The following is a 19,085-nucleotide window of genomic DNA, read 5'->3' as shown; positions in this document are numbered from 1 at the left end:
TTTGAAAATTTTTGCCCCATCAGATTAACTAGATATGGAAGGTATTGGTCAAAGCATTTATGCACTTGGTATTTGCTTCTCCCAAAGTATCTCCCAGAAAGATAGCGGCTGTTCCTCTCTCAGCTGTAGAATATGAGACACTTCTCCTGCTCTGGCTGGCGCTGCAGTATTATTATTATTGTTATTATTATTATTTTGTATTTTAGGGAAGGGTCTACCAGGTGTTCAGGGTCTCACTACTGGATCGGACTCTTAGTGATCTGCCTGTTTACAGCCTCCCAAGAGCTGGGATTAAGGCACGTGCCACCACACCCAGTCTCAATTGCCATCTCAGTGTGCCCTGGGTGGGGGCAGGGTGCGGGGGACACAGCAGGGCAGGCCTGGGGATCAAACCCCTGGTTAATCCGCTGAGCTATTTGGCCAGTCCTTTGCAGTATTAATTTTTCATTTTTGTTAAGCAGATAAAATTAAAAGTAGCATTCTGTTGCTTTAACTTGAAAATGTCAAATTATAAGTGACAGGATGTTTACTGTGTGACTATATTTTTTCTTTATGAAGTGCTTCTTTTTCTTGTATTCTTTTTCCACTGAGTTGTTAAGCTCTTAATGCGCTGGAATTCTTTGTAACTTAAGGAAGTCAGTTTTATGTCTGGCATTTGTGTTGTCAGAATGTTTCCTGGTGTATTATTTGCCTTTGGGTTTTTATGGTGGTCTTGGCTACACTGGTATTTTTAATTTTCTGTTTTATTGACTTTTTACCCGAGGCTGTAGAAAGATCTTCTTACTTTAAGATGACAGGAGCGCCAAGAGCTGCGGTTTCTTCTTGTACTTTTATGGTCTCACCTTTCACATATAAATTTCTGATCCACTTGAAATTGACTTTGCTGTGAGGCACGGAGGAGTCCAAGTTAACTTGTTAATCCTCTTTCTATACGGCTTCCTACTTACTCCAGCGTCACGGTCAGAGCTCATCTCTGATGGCCGTGGGGCGCCTCTGTCATCCTAGGTGTCGTCAGGTGGCTGACTGTTGTGGGAGGATCGGGGTCTGCCTGGTGGCCCTCACAGGAGCACGTTGGGGGTCTGAGGCCTGCGTGGTGCTGTGCGTGCCAGGAGCTCGTCCAGGCTGGGAGCTGGCACTTGCACCGCCTGCGGGGTCCGCGCTGCGCTCATGGCTTCTTGTGCTTGCTGTTGCAGATATCTGAGAAGTATGGGCTGCCGGTGGAGAAGATTGCAAAGCTGTACAAGAAAAGCAAAAAGGGGTAAGAAAGAAACCAGCTCACTTCCAAATCAGACAGGCCTGCGTGGTGCTCTTCCTAAACAGTGCCCATCTCGTGTCACTTCTGTCGCCCCTTCACGAGAGTGAGCTGCCCTGGAGGCCTGCAGGGCTGCTTGAGGCAGGTGCGCGAGCCTTTCACGAGGGAGGACAGGAGCACACGGCAGCACACTGATGGAGGTCCCTGTCCCGGTGACAGGATTCACGGCGGCCTGGCGGGGTGGGAGGGGGCGAGCACGGGGGCAAAGGCGAGGCTCCCTCTAGTCAGTGTTGGTGGGCACTTGCACATGGCCCTCAAGGTTGGCTCCAGGCCAACCATGGGAGCAGGCCTAGGTCCTAGACACTTCTTTCCTGTCCCCATTTGCCGGGAGCAGCAGCTCTCATCTGCTCAGCGTCCTGCCCGTGTCCCTCTGCTCTGCCTCACTGTTCTGCGAGGCCACCACTGCCATCCTCTCCTTTCCCAGTGGAAACCAAGCCAGAGCCCCAGACGCGCCCGGCCCCGGATGCAGCTCACTTAGCAGGAAACACTGGAGCGCTAGGCCTGGCCTCAGAGCTCAGCTCCCGGGCTGCGACCTGACGGCACTGGCCGAGGCTTCTCTCAGAGCAGCTGTGGTGCCACATGGGGCAGGAGACAGAGGGCCCGAACTCCCCTGCATCCCCTCCTGAAGACCCCTGCTGACCCAGGGTTCCCAGGCTTTCTGAGCGGATAGGCCAGCGGGAGCAGAGCCTTTGGCGCTTCCCTGTGAGTGGCTGCGGGACACCTTGCTGAGGACGGCACTGGCCGTGCGTGTGGGCCCCATGCCTGGCGCGTCTCACCCAGGGGCAGTAGAATAAACTGGGGCTCTGCACGGTGAAGTAACCTGATAGAATTAAGATGGGTTCTCAAACGAAGACCTTACGAGCAAACTCTGGAAATTGTTGATTTTGTTAAAACTAAATCCATCATGCGCATTTGGCCACGGAGCAGGGCCGTGTGGGAAAGAAGCTGGTTCCAACAAGCTCAGCCCCGGCTGCGCGTGGGGGGAGGAGGGTGGCGCCTCCCACATCCAGCCGGAGGGGCTGAACCCTTGCTTCTGTCGCTGCCCTGCTGGGTCAGGGGCCTCAGAGCTTACCAGAAATAGTCGGGGCCCGGCTGTGCTGGCGGCAGCGTCAGCCTCGCTAAGTTCTTGAGCCTCCCTTTACCGATCTACAAAGCAAGAGGGTTGGGGGGGGCAGGGGGAAGGTGCCCCAAGAGGGGGCGTGGCCTCCAGCCCCGCCCCCAGCGCCCAGCCCAGGCCTGCCTGCAGCGCCCACGCTTCTTTGTGTCCCCTTCTCTGGCAGCATCCTGGTGAACATGGATGACAACATCATCGAGCACTACTCCAACGAGGACACCTTCATCCTCAACATGGAGAGCATGGTGGAAGGCTTTAAGGTCACCCTCATGGAGATCTGAGGCCTGGGCCGGCCCCTGCAGGAGCGCCCCATGCTTCCCGGCGGAGCTGTCCGCCATTTCCTCTCCCAACTGCTGTTACAAGACCCCGACCAACCGCACTGGGACTCAGTGCCCTGCTGGGACCTAGCCACCGCCCGGGGCTCATGAGTCCTTATTTATTGCTGCCTTCTCCAGAGCCCGGGGCCAGATGGTCAGACTGCACAGGTCACTGCTGGTTCTGTGGGCGACAGCCCCGAGCCCCTCTGCAGGCACCGGCCACCCCCAGGCCCCAGAGCCAGAAGCCTCTCTCCCTGCTCTCGCTTCTCTGCAGCTCCTGGTGCCTGACCCAGTAGCTAGCTGCACTGGGAGTGGTGATCACAGGTGGGGCCACAGGGGGGTGCCCTACCCTGACAAACTCGTGGCCCTTTGAGGGGTCATCCTGCTAGAACCCTGCAGTGAGCAAGCAGCTGCTGGCCCTGTCTGGGGGACATGAGCTCGAAGCGTGCCCAGCAGCGTGTACATAGTGTGTATAAATGGCTGTAATATAATTCACCCGGTGCACAGGGCCACAGGCCCTGGCCTGGCAGGCACCTCCCCAGGGACTGAGGGCTCTGCCCGCACTGTGCAGAACTCATGCTGAGCCAAGGGCTGTGACAGCCAAGACGGACTCTCCTGGAGGCATCTGGGCCACCAGGCACCTCAGCCTCTGCTGCCGCCTCCCCGGGCTGCCTCACGTCCTGGTTCTTCTGCAGCGCAGTCTGAGACACCCCAGTGGCCAGCAGCGAGGCCGCCCTGCTGACCTGGGCACTTCGGATGCTGTGTGGCACCTGGCAGTTGGCATCGTGCCCTCCATCCCTCGTGGAGTCTTGCACCAAGCCCAGCTCTGGCTCGTGCCAGGGACTGCAAGGGGCAGCTGCTTGGATGCAGTTCTGGAGCTGGGGGCAGGCTGCCAGAAGAGGAGAGGGCACCCCAGAGAGAACCCTCCCAAAACTGTCAGCAGCTTAGGGGTTCACGTGCACCCTCTGGGCTGAACCCCTCAACTTGGTGGCCAACAGACATATCCCACCCCATGCCACCTGAGGACAGGCTCTGTGAAAAGTCGGGATGTGTGATAAATCGCTTTGGCGCCCCTGGTGCCTGCGATGTGGGACGCTGTGTTCCCCAGACCTGAACAGCAGCCAGGCTGCCCCCAGCAGAGCCGGAGGCCTCTAGCCTGTGAAGGAGTTGGATGGGATGGAGAGCAGGTGCCACCGCTGCCCAGCTCTGCTTGGCCTGCCACCTCTCCCCACGACATTGCGAGTCTACCCGTGGGGCTCAGCTGTGCTCCAGTCCCGTCCCGTCCCCCCTCCACCCCCCCGACCAGCCACGCAGAACTCGCCTGGGCCCTCTTGGGGCTCAGGTCTAAGATGACGTTCAGTGCTAGAAATTCATGGGAGCCCATACCTGCTGGCCCCCACGGTTAAGAACTGGTTTGGATGGGACGGGCAGGCCCTGAGGCCAGGCTGGGGACCCCAGCGCAGGGAAAGCCACAGGTGTGGCAGCTGGAGATAGCCATGGGCTGGAAAGACCCAGTTCCCGTGGAGGCTGTGGGCTCTGTCCGAGGCAAAAGGGAGACACCTCTGCCTCTGGTGAGCATTGCCAGAGCCAAGGTGACAAGGCCGTGCCACTCAAGGTTGGGGGACAGTGCCACCCATCCCATTTGTCCGTGTCTTCAAGTACACACAGGTGGCTTCCATGACCCCTTCCGTGTGTTAGCAGAGCTGCGATCAAAGCTCCCCAGGAGAACATTCCAGAAAGGAAAGCTCGCTGCCTCTTTTCTTTGTCCTTTAATCACTCCAAAATGAATAAATAAGCTTTATGTTGGCAGTCCCTAAACAGTGGGGGACACCTGAGTGGCGTCTTCTGCGTCCCCAGTTGTTTGGGCTGTGCAGCTCAGAAAGTGGAACCAGCAGGAAAAGGCAGCCAGACGCTGCCCTGGAGCTGGTCCCTGGAAGGCGGGGGCCCGTCCCAGCCCAGACGCTCGCGAAGTGTGAAATGAGTCAGGCATTTGTTTTCCTCCTTATTTAAAATTACGAAAAAGCAACAGAAATAGAGGGTTTGTGCCAAATTCTCAGAATGGTCCTTTCTTAAAGACAAGCTTGAGAGACTTGTGTGTACAGTTTGCTCTCATGTTAAAAAGAAAATGAGGTAAATGTAACTTAATAGTTTTGTAAATGGGAGAGGGGAAATCTATAAACTATAAATACAGCTATTTTATTTTTTGTACATTTTTAAGAAGAAAATAAATATTCATAACATAAACAACAGCATCTGATGCTTCCTAAGAAGGTGTTGGGGGCACTGTCCATGGGAGGTTCCTGGGTGCCAGGCTGCCTGCCTCAGCTGCTGAAGAGCAGCCCAGGGCTAACTGGGGCGCAGGTGGAAGATGTCACCGGCTCCAGCGTGGCCCTGCAGGCTTGCAGGGAAGGGGTTGAGCCCACCTCTCCTGGCCATGCCCCAGGGCTGCCCCTCTTTTCTGGGCTTCCCATGGATACTTGCTGCTCCCTCAGTCCACCAGGCCAGCCTCTCTGGTTGCGACACTGTCTTGCTCTGGAATACCTGGCTCGGCACCATTCCAGTCCAGCTGTGAGTTCCTTGGTGACCAGGGTGTCCCTTCCAGCAGGGAGCAACTGCCTTTCGTCCATGTCCACAGCTTGCACATATTGGCTGAAATTTGCCTTCGAAAATTTGCCATGGCCCCCAGCCTGATGGCAACTCTCATGCCCTGTGTGAGAATCAGGGCCCTCGCAGAGGGCACTTGCTGAGGCTCCTCTGGGGAGGCACAGGGTACAGCAGTGGGCCCCATGGCTTCTCATCAAGAGCTGTATCCCCTGCCTGAGGGCACGGTGCCTCTTCTCTGCCCCTGCTGCCTGCAGACCCGCGGCCTCTATACCCTCCTTCTTGGTCTGTGATGACCACACAGTCCTGCTGTTGGGTGTGCTACACTCACCCTTTGTGCCATCCACTGCCAGCTCCCCAGAGAGACACCTCTGCTGAGTTTCCTGAAGGGTCACCTTGGCGTTGCCTGGGCTCTGTCCGCAGAGGTCCTTCAGCCCTGGGCTTCCTGTGCCCCTCTACGTGGCACGTGAGCTCATACTGGAGACTCGGGAATGGGCCGATCGACAGGGATGCTGGCCAGAGAAAGCAACTGAAGAGGAAGGACACAGTGCAGAGGTGCCCACTGTGGGCACCCTGCTGGCTTCCCTGGCCTGTGCCCCAGGGGAGCCGCCCACTCTGCGCCCTGCCCTGTGAGCTGCTTCGCGGTGGTATCAAGCCTGGACAGAACTTGCTGAGCTGAAGCCAGTGCTGTGCTCAGGTCAGCCCTTCTCTCTCCTCCGTCTGGCACCACACCTGCAAGGCCACGGAGGGGGAGGCCACCAGGACCCACGCCAGCAGCACAGTGACTCCACACCGCTGTCGGAAGATGCGTCTTAGCCTACCCCCTGGCTGGCTGTGCCTGCAGCTGGTGCTGGTGGCGCAGGTGAGGATTTAACGTGGTTGGAGGGGGGCAGGCCCTGCTGTTCTCTCCCGTTCTTCTAAAGAGCCAGAAGCGCACCAGCCATTCCTGGACTAGTGGGGGAGAAGCCAGGAGCCACCTCCCCTCAGCTGCGGCCCTGCCCAGCTGTCCTGAGTTAGCTCTGTGCTGTCGTTCGCATCGTCCTAACGTGTGCCCCAGACCATGCGCTGCACTCAGCATGCGGTGAGCACTGCCGGGATCACTGGACACCACAGGCAGGCGGGCAGCTTTCCAAGGTCGGAAACCCGCTTGCCTCAGTCCCTGGAAACCCACTTGAGTCAGCCCCCTTCCAAGACTGTGGAGGGGAGGCCACCAGGACCCACGCTGGGCCATCTCGGCCCTGGCAGCAGTCTTTCTGTTCCAGCTGGATTTGATGGGGAGTCCGCCAACTTGGAAAACAGGACTCAATGGTTTGGTGTTTTTTGTTTTTTGTTTTTTTGATTCTTCAACTATCTCAAGAACCAGAAAATTCCAGGGAAATTCTGAGCACGGCCCTGACAAAGTTGAGAGAGACTCGGGGAGTGGCTCCCTTCCTCAGGCTGGTGTGCCCGCCCCCTTGCTGCCTTGGCCCTTCTGGCTGGTGGGTCAACCGGACCAGGATGCTGGCTTAGTGCCCTGCAAGCATGAGCCTTGGGTGTGGACGTGTGCTGGCAGCTACTAGGTGTGCAGCTTTGGCCCGGTGGAGCTCCAGCCGCCTTCCCACCCGCACTCCATGCCCGAACTCCTGGGCACCAGGGCAGTGCGGTCCAGCAGGTCACCAGTGCCCCCTTGAGCCCTCTTGCCCGCCTGCTGTCATGCACCCTAGGTTGGCACCTTAGTGACCCCATCTCCACAGCATTTTCCTCCTAGGGTGGAGGAAAGGGTCAATGGCAGTGACAGAAACAAACAGCTAGATCTGAATGGCCCTAGTGTGGCCTTTGCAGCGTCTCACACTGTGACTCGGGTGCACCAGGGCCCACTGCCAGGGAGGGCCGAGCTCAGAGTCTCCGCTCTGTGCCTGCTCTCTGAACTGTGTGTGCAAGGAGAAGAGTTGGGGAGAGGAAGCCACAATGTAAAGGAAGGCGGGAAGCTGTGCATACACCAAGGGTGCTTTGGGGACCCCCACCCCCAGCCAGACCCAATCTTAAAATGTCCCCACAAGGGGGCCAGAACCCACACCCAGGATGTCCCTATGCACAGCCAACTAGGGCAGCAGCACCGTCAGGAAAAGCTCACGCTCCAGCCAATCATATTAAACAATCCACATGCTTTAATGCCAGGCAAGAGCTACACAAAGTCAACTGACACAGGGCCACGCCACATGAAGCGTTCACACACGTGATCAGGTCAGAGTGGGCAGTCCTGGGGCAGGTTGCCGGAGGGACAGCAGCCTCCCTAAGCCAGCAGGTGTGAACAGTCCAGCACTCTGTACCATTGTCCAGGTCATAAGACTGGTCCCAGTCCCCTGTCCCAAGCAGGAGTGACTGAGGACAGAACAGAGTGTTCCACAGGTTCCTGCACACAGCAAAGATGATGGCCCCACACAGGAGTGATGGAGACCTTCAGACATCCGGGCTTCTGGAGATGTCCGGCTCCCGGCTCCCTTGGCTGAACTTGAATGCATAGGGTTAGCTGTGCCAAGACCTGGGAAGGAGGAAGAAGAAGAAACCAGCCCTGGAGGAAGCACAGACAGGCCAGGGCTGCACGCTCGGCGTGCGCTCTGGACCTTCTGGGAGCATGATCTCCGTGACCTCACTGGCCACGCGTCTGCTCTGTTCCCTGGACTCTGGAGACCACAGTGCAGCTCATCCCAGCCAGTTGCACACGGGCAGGTCTGGGCGAGGGTCTGCTGCACTGACTCCTCTCACACAAGAGCACTGGGAAGAGCAGCTCAGACCCACTCAGTCCAGAGCAGGCAAAGTCTTATTGGTCCCAAGCAGATACAGCACGCTGGGCTTCTTCCCTCTACTCCATGCTTCGGGTCGGTCCCCACTTCTCAAGGACAGACCTCACTGCTTGTTGGTAGAGAAGTGTGGCAAGGCTCAGCACAAAACGGAAGGAATTAACACTCAGACGAAGATGAAGATGCCGGAGTCCCGGCCTCAGATTGTCACACTACACAGCAGTGTGCCATACACACAGCTGGAAGGGACCGAAGCCACGCCACGAGCTGGAGGCTGGGGCAGGCGCAGCACTGTGCTCCTCATGGCCGTGCTTCTCCCCCTGCAGCGCCCATCTGCCAGGGGGGGCTCAGCAGTGGACGGAAGCCCTGGACCTCCAGCTTCTCTGAGGCAAGTCCCCACCTACATCCTTGGGTGTCAGAGCCTTCCTGGGCCAATGGTTTGTGAGACTATGACCTGGCTGGGCCCAACCATTTTTAGTGTGCACAAGGTAACCAACCCAAACAGCAGTGCATATCTGTCTTGTCACCTCTGGCAAGAGAAATTTGCATCAGAGAACCCAGTGGTGGAAGGTCCTGTTGGACCATACGCAACCTGGACACCTGGCTGCTTACTGCATACTCAGGGACTGCCCCCCACCCCGCCCCCGGCTCTGGAAAGGCCGCCAGGGACGGAAATGTAGTTGGACCAACAGACAGTTCTAGGGCATGGCTGTGCTGTTCCAGTCTGCCAAGGCCCATCTGCTCAGAAAAGCGCCTCACCTCCAGCCTCCACTCAGGCAGCCACTGAGCCCCTGGGCTGAGCCAGAAACTGCAGCTTCAGCCCCTCAACAGGGTCCCCTCCTGACTCCCTTAAACCTGTCACTTCTGTTCTCTGCCCGACTCTGGGAACCCAGGCAGAGCCAAGCAGGGCCCTCATCGTGGTCCCTGGGAAGTGGAATCATAGACTATACTTGTTGACTGGTACGCTTGGGCAGAGGCAGACATGACTCGGAAACAAGACACGCATCGCACTGGGCTTACTTCCCACGAAGCTCCTGAACACGGTCTTCCGATCGGCTTGTATTCGTGCTCGCTAAGCATGCACGTGCAAGGCAAAACACTTAATTTAGTCTGTGATACCAGGATTTTATATACACAGTCTCTCTTTTTTTAAAAATCACAACAGGCAACAAGATGGGTCTGGTTTGGGGATGTGTGACCATTTGTGTTTGATTTCTGAAGCAAGTCACCCTAGCTCAGTGGGCGCAAACGCGGAAACACCAGCCGAGCTCCCGCAGGCCCCCGGGCTCCTAACTGACCTGGAAATGTTCACAGCTTAGAAACCACAGCCTGCTGGGCCGCGAGTGGGGCTCGCGGGTGCCCCGGCGCCCTTCCCTAGCCTCGCCCCGAGGGTCACTGTCCTCGGGGAAGCCAGCTTCTGGCCCCATCCGTGGCCCCCAGAGTGTGTGCAAGCCCAGGCCAGTTTGGTCATTTCAACAAGGCCCCCAGAAGCGTCCGTGGCCTCGCCGGCTGGAAGGGATTCCCGTCCGCTGCCCTCCAAGCTTGGGTCTTAGAACAGAGACATCAGGCTCCAAAGAAAATAATAATAACAACAGGTAAAAAGTCACAAAACAACGACACCACGACGTCTGTTCATGCTCTCCACAGGCACACGGGCTCTGCATTCCCATGAAGCGTCCACGGCGACGAAGCTGAAGGTGAAGGTGTCACGGAAGAAGGGGCGTCCAGCTGCACAGGGGACAGCGCCGCCATCGGTACTGTTTGGCAGAGAACAGCTCATTACACAGAGCGGTGGAAGGGCACAAGCAGATCGGGACGCGGCGCGGCTCAGAACTGGCCGGCGCTGCTGGGGTCGCACTGTAGGAGGCGCACGATGGACGGGTCGCTCTTGGCCCCTCGGATGAACTCCTCCAGGGAGAGTTTTCCTAGAGGCGAGAGGACGGAGAGTGAGTACAGGTGGCGGCAGCTGCCCACGGCGTGCCCACCTACTTCCTGTTGGGGGCTCGGCCACTCAGCTGACGCAGCCTCCACGGAGCCCAGGGGGCCAAGTTTCCAGGGGAGGTCTGCAGGGCCACCTGCTGGGACCGCGGCACTGCCCGAGCTCTCCTCTACACAGTGGTGACTTGTGAGGATGACAGGAAACGGGCGCGGGCGCTCGCACCTGCAGGAACCTCAATAGCAGCCTGGCACCGTGTTGGCCAGGGACACTGCTCCACTGACAGCCACTGTGTCCTAGGGTCTTTCCAGGAGGCCCCGGTTTTTCCAGTCAGAGGCCATGGGTAAGAGGCAGACAGCACCTGATCCAGGGGACTCTACCTGAGCCTGCTCTGCCTCGGGTTGCGGGAGAGCGGTGGCCTGTTCCCTGGGGTCTGGAAACCAAGCCCTGAGCTGGAGGACACGAGCTCCCAGTGCTGTCCTCCGACCACCCTGCAGCCAGCCTCTCTCGCTCCTCTTTGCTGCTTCACACCTGTCTGCGCTGCAAGCAGCCTTCAGGGACACCCCCCACCCCCCAAGACCCTGGTCCTGCTGGTGCCTGTCACGGGGGGGGGGTTGTCCTGTCCGCCTGATGTGGCGTGCCCTGCCCCTCCCCTGCAGTGTTCCCTGTGCCCAGCAACACTGCTTTGCGCTGAAGGTCCAGGAGTGGATGGAATCATCCTGAGTTTAATTTCTGCAAAACAGTCAGATTATTTGCTGCGAATCCAGGCACACAAAGGAAAGGAGGTCTGTACCCCACAAAGCAAACAGACTGGATGCAAACCCAGATCCCACGCAGCTGGGTGTGGCAGCTGGGTGTGGCGAGCACTGGCACATCAGTGGCGAACACTGCCAGTACCCTGGGCGGAGCAGGCGAGCTGGTAATGACAGCAAGAGCTGCAGAGCTCCAGGTGGCCTGTTCCCTGGGGAAGCCTCACGCTTCCACGTTCAGCTCAGGCACTTATTCAAGCAGCACGGCCAGGTCTGGCAGATTTCTCGGAGGTGCCTAGTTAGCCCTGAATTTCAGAAAAATGTCACACAGTTTCTCAGTGGATGTTCCAGCTGCTACGTGAGGGCCTACTTACGATAGAAACGTCACTGCTGTACCAACCTGGAGACTCCGGCTGCTCTCGAGGTGGAATCCGACCCCCCTCACTGGCCTGTTTGTGGGTTTCAGCTGTGGCGGAGGCCTGCTGGCCAGCCCACCCACCCCCAACCCCAGGGCCTGAGAGAAGCCTGGTCTCGCTGTCTTGGGCCCTGCGCAGCAAGCCCCAATTTGGTCCTAGAGCAGGGAACCCCAGCTGGACTCCAGCAGCAGCTCCGCCTGAGCAACCATTCCTACCGTCTCTGTTGGTGTCCATCTGGCGGAAGATCTTCTCTGTCCTTTTCTCTGGGGTGGACTCATCTTCAGGCATTTTCATTACAGAGGAAACCATCTTGTAGATGGCCTGGGGACAGAAGGAAGGCGTGGTAAAGCAGGCACATGGAGCCCTACTGGTAAGCCTTCCAAAAAGACCCCAGACGCAGGCAGCACTGGACCCAGCCCTGCTGATGGATGGCATGCAGTCCCCAGGCCATCAGCGCTCGCTGACCGCAGTGACATCTGGTGGGAAAAGCTGCACCTGAGGTGTCAGCAAAGCTAACTGTGTGCAAATCCGCCCTGACACGCAGGGTCCCAGCCAGGCCTGAGGTCCAGGTCTGCGCGATGCTGGTGCTGGCGGAGCAGGGACATAGAGGTCTCTCGTGGGCCTCAGAGCCCGCAGGGCCTGCTGTGGTGTCCGTGAGGCCACACAGGATGACAGACACCTGACAGGCTCCAGGGAGAGGTCCAGGCACCCCTGGGCTGTCCCTAAATCTGGGGGCTGGATCCTTCCCAGCAAGCTCCCAGGTACCCCAAGGGGGAGAGAATCCACCCTTGGAGTTCTGGATTAAGGTAATTTCACAATCTCAGCCTGAGCAAGACTGTTCACATCGACGGAACAACTTTCTGCAGTGGTACTGAAACTGTCCCTGCTGACTGTGGCCTCTTGGGGACCCGCAAAGACATCAGAGGACAGAGAGATGGGCCAGGGGCCAAGAGCTGGAGGGTGGAGAAAAGAAGAGGCGGACAAGGAGACAGAAAAGGATGCAGACACATTCCGAGCCTGGGCCACGCCCACGGCGAATGGAATCATTACGGACTGCAGACTAATTGGGAATAAAATCCAGCAAAAGGCCTTGCTAGCTTGGTGTTTGGGAAGAGTCATACTGACTTTGCTAGGCAGACTGGCTTGGGCATCTTAGCTCTGGGGAAAAGCTTCAGGAAAGTGTATTTTGTCAGGAAGTGGGAGAAAATTCCAGAACTTTCTAGAGTTCTGGGTCCAGCAGGGCAGTGCAGAGAGCAGAATAGGAAGGCAGGGGAAGGAAGCAGCCCACACGTGGGACAGGTGGCGGCCCAAGGGACAGCGGCGGTTAAAACCTGCACCGACCCAGTCTCTGGAGCTCTGGACATGGAATAATCCGGTCTCAGCCAAGAAGAGAAGCATGACAGCGAGCAGCACCTGGCGTAGCGTACTGTCCCCAGCTGACTCTCCCTCGGAGAGCCCTCGGGCCAGCTCCTGCGTGTCTCAGAGGAACACTGCACTGTGAACGGCTCAGCCAGCCACGGTCCATCCCCTCCTGGGCCCTCCAGCCCAAGTCCAGGCCATGGTCGATGTCAGGGTCCTGTGCCGTGACCCTGGAGGGGCTGGGACAGGACAGAGGCTGAGATGGGCCGAGGAGGCCCCGCTGGAGGCCCGAGGTCCAGCAGCCTCGCCCGGCGTCTCCTTGCCAAGCGCAGAGCTCTTCCATGGACCCAAGCGATCGGGAGTCAGCCGCGGCTGCCACAGCGCATGCGCCTTGGACGGAAGAGCGTGGCCTCAGAGGACAGAGGAGCAGCGCTGGCGGGGGCTGCTCTCACAAGCAACCTCAGCCACACCACCACCCCGGCCCTCCCCGGGCCTGACCCGCTCTCCACGGGCTGCTTGCCGTGTCGGACTGGTCTGCGAGGGCTTCCCCAGGCCAGCTGCTTACTGGCACTGCTGTCGCCAGGCCCCCCAACCTCTCTGGCACACACCTGGTTGTCTGGGGCCACAGCTCTGCCCACACTCATCTTTCCCCAAGTGCTGATGCCCCTCCTCTCTTCCTCCAACTCCCACATGAGTGGCAGGGCAGCTGGTGCGCAGCCTCCTCCAGAGGCCGCCGTGCGCCTGGGTCCTGCTGCTGTGTGCAGCCACGTCTGCGCCCACCCACTCTGCCTTCCCTCATGGCCCCTTTCTTCTCTCACATTTTCTGTTCTACTTCTCTTTACGTTTCCCTTTTAAGCTGGGAGTTATGCACACCTGTAATCCCAGCACTCGGGAGGCTGAAGCAGGAGGACTGCTGTGAACTCCAGGCTGGCCTGCGCTACATAATGAGAGTTTGTCTCAAAAAACAAAATGAAAAAGTGTCCCCTCTATCATTTATATTTATTTTTTCCCATCTTCTCCCCTGTTCTCCCCACTCTCTCTTAATCTATATAAGTAAGCACGTTCCCATGAAGCCGCTTAAAGACTCTGGAGCCATTGACAGCTCTGCCCGCCCCCCATGCTTCCTCAGCCACCCCTCGGCGCTGCAGATCAAGCCTGGGGATTTGGCTCAGTGGTAGAACGCTTGCCTAGCAAGCTAGAGGCCCTGGGTTTGGTCCTTGGCACCAAAACCAAAACATAAACCTCCTCTAAAAAACAATTCAAACAAAAAAAAATACAGTAAAATCAGTGCTGCAGACAATGTCAGGAGTGTGCAGATTAGGGAGCCACCAGTGGGCCCCCGTCAGAAAGCCCTCGTTCTCAGGGGACCCCTCTTCAACTCCTCTCACACCCATGCATTCATCAGACACTGCCTGAGCCGCTGCTGCAGGCCAGGTATTATGGCCTTGGTCCCCATGGGGCTCTATTAGAAAGGTGGGGGCGGTGCTAAATAATCCAAGGAATGAGCGCAAGACCATTGTGGGTTTGCCAGAGAGGGCAGATGGCCCAAGAAGGTGCTGTGACACAGCAAGGGGCATCAGGGTCAAGGCAGAGATAGGGAGAGCCAGGGGCCTGATGGGTGGCAAATGGCACATACAGGAGTGCAGCATGACAGTAGGGCTCGGCATGTGGCCCCAGCCAGGCAAGGCTGCTGTTTCTCCCCAGCAGCAGAGTATGGGAGTGGCAGGGATCTGACTTTCTGGTTGGCAGCCTGGCGCCAAATCTGCCTCTGCTCCTTTTCAGGCAGCGGCCCTCGGAGTTAGACGGCGCTCATTCCTAATGTGCTGCACAGTTGCCGCCTCTCTACCTGAGGAGGAGGGGGTACGGGGGGGGGGGACCCAACAGTCAGCAGACTGACTCGCTCTCCTTTCTTCTGTCTCCTGAACCCTCTAGGTAGACCGCAGTCTGCAGACAGAAGCAGCCTGTTCTCAGCAGGATCCACTGAGGTTAGGTCAAGAGCGACTTCCGGATCATCAGAGGTCACTGGCACCTTGGGGACTCGGGGGGGGGGGGGGGGAGGCAGGACCTGCAGAGCTGAGTGCTCTTTGAAACTCTCATCCCCGAAGGTTGGGATTCGGATGCCAGAGCAGCCAGTCTGAGGCAGCGGCCTGCTGCCGCGCTCCAGGCTGCCCACGGAGCGGAAGACAAGCACCCTGTGCGCTGGAGGCCAAGTTCCCCAGCAGCAGCGTGAGGTCACTCTTGCGGAGCAGCGGAGCTGTGCAGAGGAGTCAGACCCCTTAGTACCACAAGCGAGCAGACAGCTCCCAGGCGCGAGCAGAGGCGGTGCCGTCACCAGTGCCCGGGCTCCGTGCACCGGTCGCTCCCGCAGGGCAGGGCAGGCTTGCTTTCTCCCTTAATGCGCATCAATTCATCCTCAGGCAGAGCGGGCCTTGCCTTGCCGTGGGGCCCTGCACACGGAGCGGAGCGCGGCACAGCAGCACTGAGTCCCGTCGCGTCCGGTGCACCGCGACCTTGCAGGCTGCACTGGGGCGGCCTGTCTGCCAGGGCTGACGGCCACCCGCATTCAGGATCTGGGTCTGCAGGGCACTGAGCGGAAGGAGACACGACCGGGCGGCGCTCTGAAGCCAGCCGTGTATTCTTTAGCTCCAGTTCTTCACCCCAAATTTAAAGGAATTAAAGCATGACGAGACCAAGCTACTTCCCTGCTTTATTTTTATCAAAGCCAGGGAGAAGCCTAGCCGGGACATCCTGTTTGTAATTAACACAAAGAGTCCTAGTCCTGTCTCTGGGTAAGCGCGGGGTTTGGGGCCTGAGAGCCCCGCACCTCCAGAAGAGACAGGGCCGCTGCCACCTCCCTTGGGGCGCATACATATTCTTTTGTCACTGAAGGAACAACGTGTTGGGAACCTGGAGCAGGAGGCCCCAAGTCTGAGCTGACACGGGTCGTGGGATTCACTGAGGCCAGCTCCAAGAGGGAACGCTACGTATTTTCTCTGACGGAAACCAGATGGACGCTTTCACCAGAGAGCGTAGGGTCTCCCAGCCGGAACCGGACCTTCAAGACTGACTGACTGACTGACGGCGGACTCAGGGCCAAAGCAGCAGAGCAGCCTGGGCTGCATTTACATTGTACACATGAAAGCCAGCCCCTGCTTTGAGGATTTGTATGCCAGCACGAAAAGCTGCAAGGAGATCATCTGCGTGTCCGGAACGGCGTAGGTACCTTCTCACTCAGAGCCAGCAGAATGAGTTCAGTTGATAATCTTTGTGATTTCATAGTGTTCTACTGAGGTACGTTAAATGTCAGTATCTGGGGCAGTGAACAGGGCTCCCACTCCTTGTCAACCAAAACAGTCCCATTCTTAGAGTAAGTTTCATATAAGGTTCTATTAGGAAAAATCACCCTGGCCTTTTGCTGCTAAAATTAGAGTTTGGATCCACGGAACTATTTAGCGTGCTGTTCATTCGAGACACTGCCGTCTTGGGAGACACCAAGCCCAAGACTTGCACACTGACTCATCCTCCGTGCAACGGCTCATTGTCTCAGAGAACCCAGCACTGAATCCTGTCACTAGAGAGTCGTAGAAGCTCAAAGCGGCCTCACCGTGGGAGAGTGCTCTTCTGTCAGAGGGATCGGAAGGCAGAGTCGTGACTGGCTGCTCTGAGGAAGGGCATGTGTGGAAATGAAGACACAGCGCCCGGGTGGGCTACCTCTGAGGGTGCCATCGCAGAGGTTTCCCACACAGCTCTTTCCAAAATAGCTCGGTCTTTGAAGATGTTGTGAGACCAGAGAGAGCTCAGCACAAAAAGGCCCAGAGTGCTTTCCCTGTTTGAGTACCACAATGCACTGGGTGTATTAGAGGCAGGGAACTCTGGCCAAGACACCATTGGATTCTTCTGACCAGCAACACACCTATGAGCCCTATGAACCCATGAACCCATAAACCTATGAGTCCTATGAACCTATAAACCCATGAACCCACAATCCCCAGATGAAACTCAGCCTGAAAAAGTTCTGTGGGCCAGGACAGAGTTTTCTTGGGGCTTTCTCTTCAGCTGGCTCTGTTCTGTGTTCTCCTTTTCACAAATCAGATAACCTGTGCTGTCCCCACAGGAGCTCTGTCTTCCTAATAGGGAGAATTTTTATTGGACTGAAAAAATATCTAATATGTACCTGGTAAGATTCACAGTGCCTCGCATCCAGCCTAAAATCACCAGGCATGTAAAGCAGGAAAATATAATTGGAGGAGAAAATCACTTAGTCAAAGTGACCCAGAACTGACATCCGCTAGAATTAGCATACATACTTTGCCACAAATAGAAAAAATGTCCTGTATGTCCACAAAGGAGACATGGAAGACACAAAAAAGACCTAAATCAAACTTCTAGCAACAAAATCTACACTGTCTAAGGGGGATATATATGGATTAATGGCAAATTAAGACCTTAGAGTAAAAAGATAAGTGAAGATTTATAAATAAAAACTATTCCAAATAAAACAAAGAATAGGAAACTTAAAAGTTACAGAACATCAGTGGATGTGTGATAACTTCAAGTTACCTGGTATATATGTAATTAAAGACCTTGAAGGAGCACATGTGGAATACTGAAAGGGCTTTCAAAAGTATAATTACTTAAAACATTCCAAATCTGCTGTGAACTATAAACTCACAGATCCAAGAAATACTGTGACAGACAAAAACCAACCAAGCAAATTATAGCCTACCAAGCCCAGGGAAGAAAAATAGACAACATGTCTATTCTTCCACGAAGCTTGTACTTCAGTGAAAGCTGTAGAAAGTTTTTTTAGAAAAAATACTCCACGGCCCAGATAGCTTCACTGGGGTAGTCTATTAAACATTTAAGGAAGAAATAACACCAAGTTAAACAAGTACTGCCAGAAAATTGAGGAGAGATTGTTTTCAGTTCACTTTATAAAGCTACGCTACTCTGACCCCCAAATAAGATGTTCATTCCATGAGGCCAGCATTGCCCGGTACCACAATGCTACAGAGATACTGCGAGAAGCTGCAGACCGCTATCTCTATAAAAAGAACTGAAGAGATGCGACACAATTTTTTAGTAAATTGTGTATGTACTAACAGGACAATACATGACTATGCAGTATCTATCTTAGGAATGTAAGCTGGGCTTAACATTCTTCATTAAATTGGAAAAAATATGATTTTCTTGACACGCAGAAATAAATTGACAAATTCAATGTTCATTCTTAATTTTAAAGTAAAGGAAAACAGAAAAATCTTTCAGCAAGCTAAGCACTGAAGGGGACATGGAGACACCCTTAGCCTAGCACGAGCATCCTACAAAATGCTCAATGGGAAGACGAGAGGAGGTGCCCACTCGGACCGCCCTCCTCAGGCTGCCTGGAGGCCCGGTGGGGTAACGAGGCGTGTAAATGAGAGCCCCCGAGGTGAAAGGCGAACAATTGAATGGTCTTTACTCACAGACAATGTAATTGTCCACACCAAGAAAATCTGATGGGATTTAGAAGGCAAAACAAAACCCCACTGGAAGTAATAAATGAATTAGGTGAGCTTGAGGGCATGTGGTCAGTAGACAATGACTCACTTTATTTCTATACACTCAAGTAAAATAAAGAAGTGCTTTCCAAAGGCTGAGGTAGGAGGAGTGCAATGTGAGGCCAGGCTGGCAGCTCCGTGAGACTCAGTCTCAAAATTTTTTTTAGTATTTTATTTATTTATTTATTTATTTTTGTAGTACCAGGGATTGAACTCAGGACCCTGCGCTTGCCAGGCAGGAGCTTATTCTATTGAGCTATCTCCTCAACCCAAAAAACAGTATTTTTTTAAAGGGCTGGGGTGATAGCTCAGGGGTAGAGTACTTGCCTAGAATGCATGAGGCGCAGGGTCAATCCCAGCACCACAGAGAGAAAGAGAATAGATTCACAATAATAGCATTCAAAATCCTATAAAATAGACTAAGTGCTGCATAAAAAGGTATGCAAGACCAAAAAATCACTAATTGTTGTTAATGCAAGTAAAACCAGACCTAAGTAAGCAGAGACACACCAGGTTCTTGGGCTGGCAGAGCCAATACTATTAAAATGTTAGTTCTCCTCAAATTGATCTGTGGATTTGTTGCAAAGCCAATGAAAATTCTATTAGACTTTTTTTTTTCCCAAAAACTGATGAGCTGATTCTAAAGCATGCATGAAAAGAGAAATGATGTAAAACAGCCATAACAACACTGAAAAAGAAACAAAATTAGAAGACTAATCCTATTTGGCTTTAAGACTCATTTCAAAGCTGCAGTAATAAAGACAGTGTGGTGTTGTAGACATAAAGGAAAATTACACTGATAGAAATGTGAGGGGAGGGATGTATAGGCAGGGAGAGAATAAGATAAGGCCTAATTAGATTTTCTGGCTTAGCCTGACCAGAAGGAGTTAAAACTTTATCAGAGAAATTCCCCTGGGAACAGTCTTAAGAACTAGGATAGAAGAAGGAAGGGGGGAGGGGG

At 55.2% G+C, this 19,085-nt stretch overlaps 2 protein-coding genes across 21 annotated transcripts in view; one reads left to right on the top strand and one right to left on the bottom strand.

Moving 5' to 3' along the window:
* The window catches only part of Grhl2 (grainyhead like transcription factor 2), a 129,645-nt gene extending 126,474 nt beyond the window's left edge, over nucleotides 1–3,171 (top strand). For all 5 annotated transcript variants that reach the window (XM_023702307.1, XM_004642263.3, XM_023702309.1 and 2 more), the window contains 2 exons: nucleotides 1,194–1,258; nucleotides 2,593–3,171. In XM_023702307.1, the coding sequence (XP_023558075.1) occupies nucleotides 1,194–1,258; nucleotides 2,593–2,707 (180 nt within the window). In that variant the 3' untranslated portion in view covers nucleotides 2,708–3,171. The remainder of the gene's footprint in view (nucleotides 1–1,193; nucleotides 1,259–2,592) is intronic.
* A 6,106-nt stretch (nucleotides 3,172–9,277) lies between these two features.
* Nucleotides 9,278–19,085, bottom strand: part of Ncald (neurocalcin delta) — a 432,618-nt gene continuing 422,810 nt past the window's right edge. For 15 of the 16 annotated variants that reach the window (XM_023702327.1, XM_023702325.1, XM_023702321.1 and 12 more), the window contains 2 exons: nucleotides 11,441–11,546; nucleotides 9,952–10,049 (listed from right to left, as the gene is read on the bottom strand). In XM_023702327.1, the coding sequence (XP_023558095.1) occupies nucleotides 9,952–10,049; nucleotides 11,441–11,546 (204 nt within the window). Of the gene's footprint in view, nucleotides 10,050–11,440; nucleotides 11,547–19,085 lie in introns of all 16 variants that reach the window. The other variant, XM_023702330.1, reaches the window with a different exon arrangement.

The sequence above is a fragment of the Octodon degus genome, unplaced genomic scaffold (genome assembly GCF_000260255.1).
Source record: "Octodon degus isolate 3935 unplaced genomic scaffold, OctDeg1.0 scaffold00148, whole genome shotgun sequence".
NCBI lineage: Eukaryota > Metazoa > Chordata > Mammalia > Rodentia > Octodontidae > Octodon > Octodon degus.
This window is presented reverse-complemented; position numbering and strand designations above follow the sequence as displayed.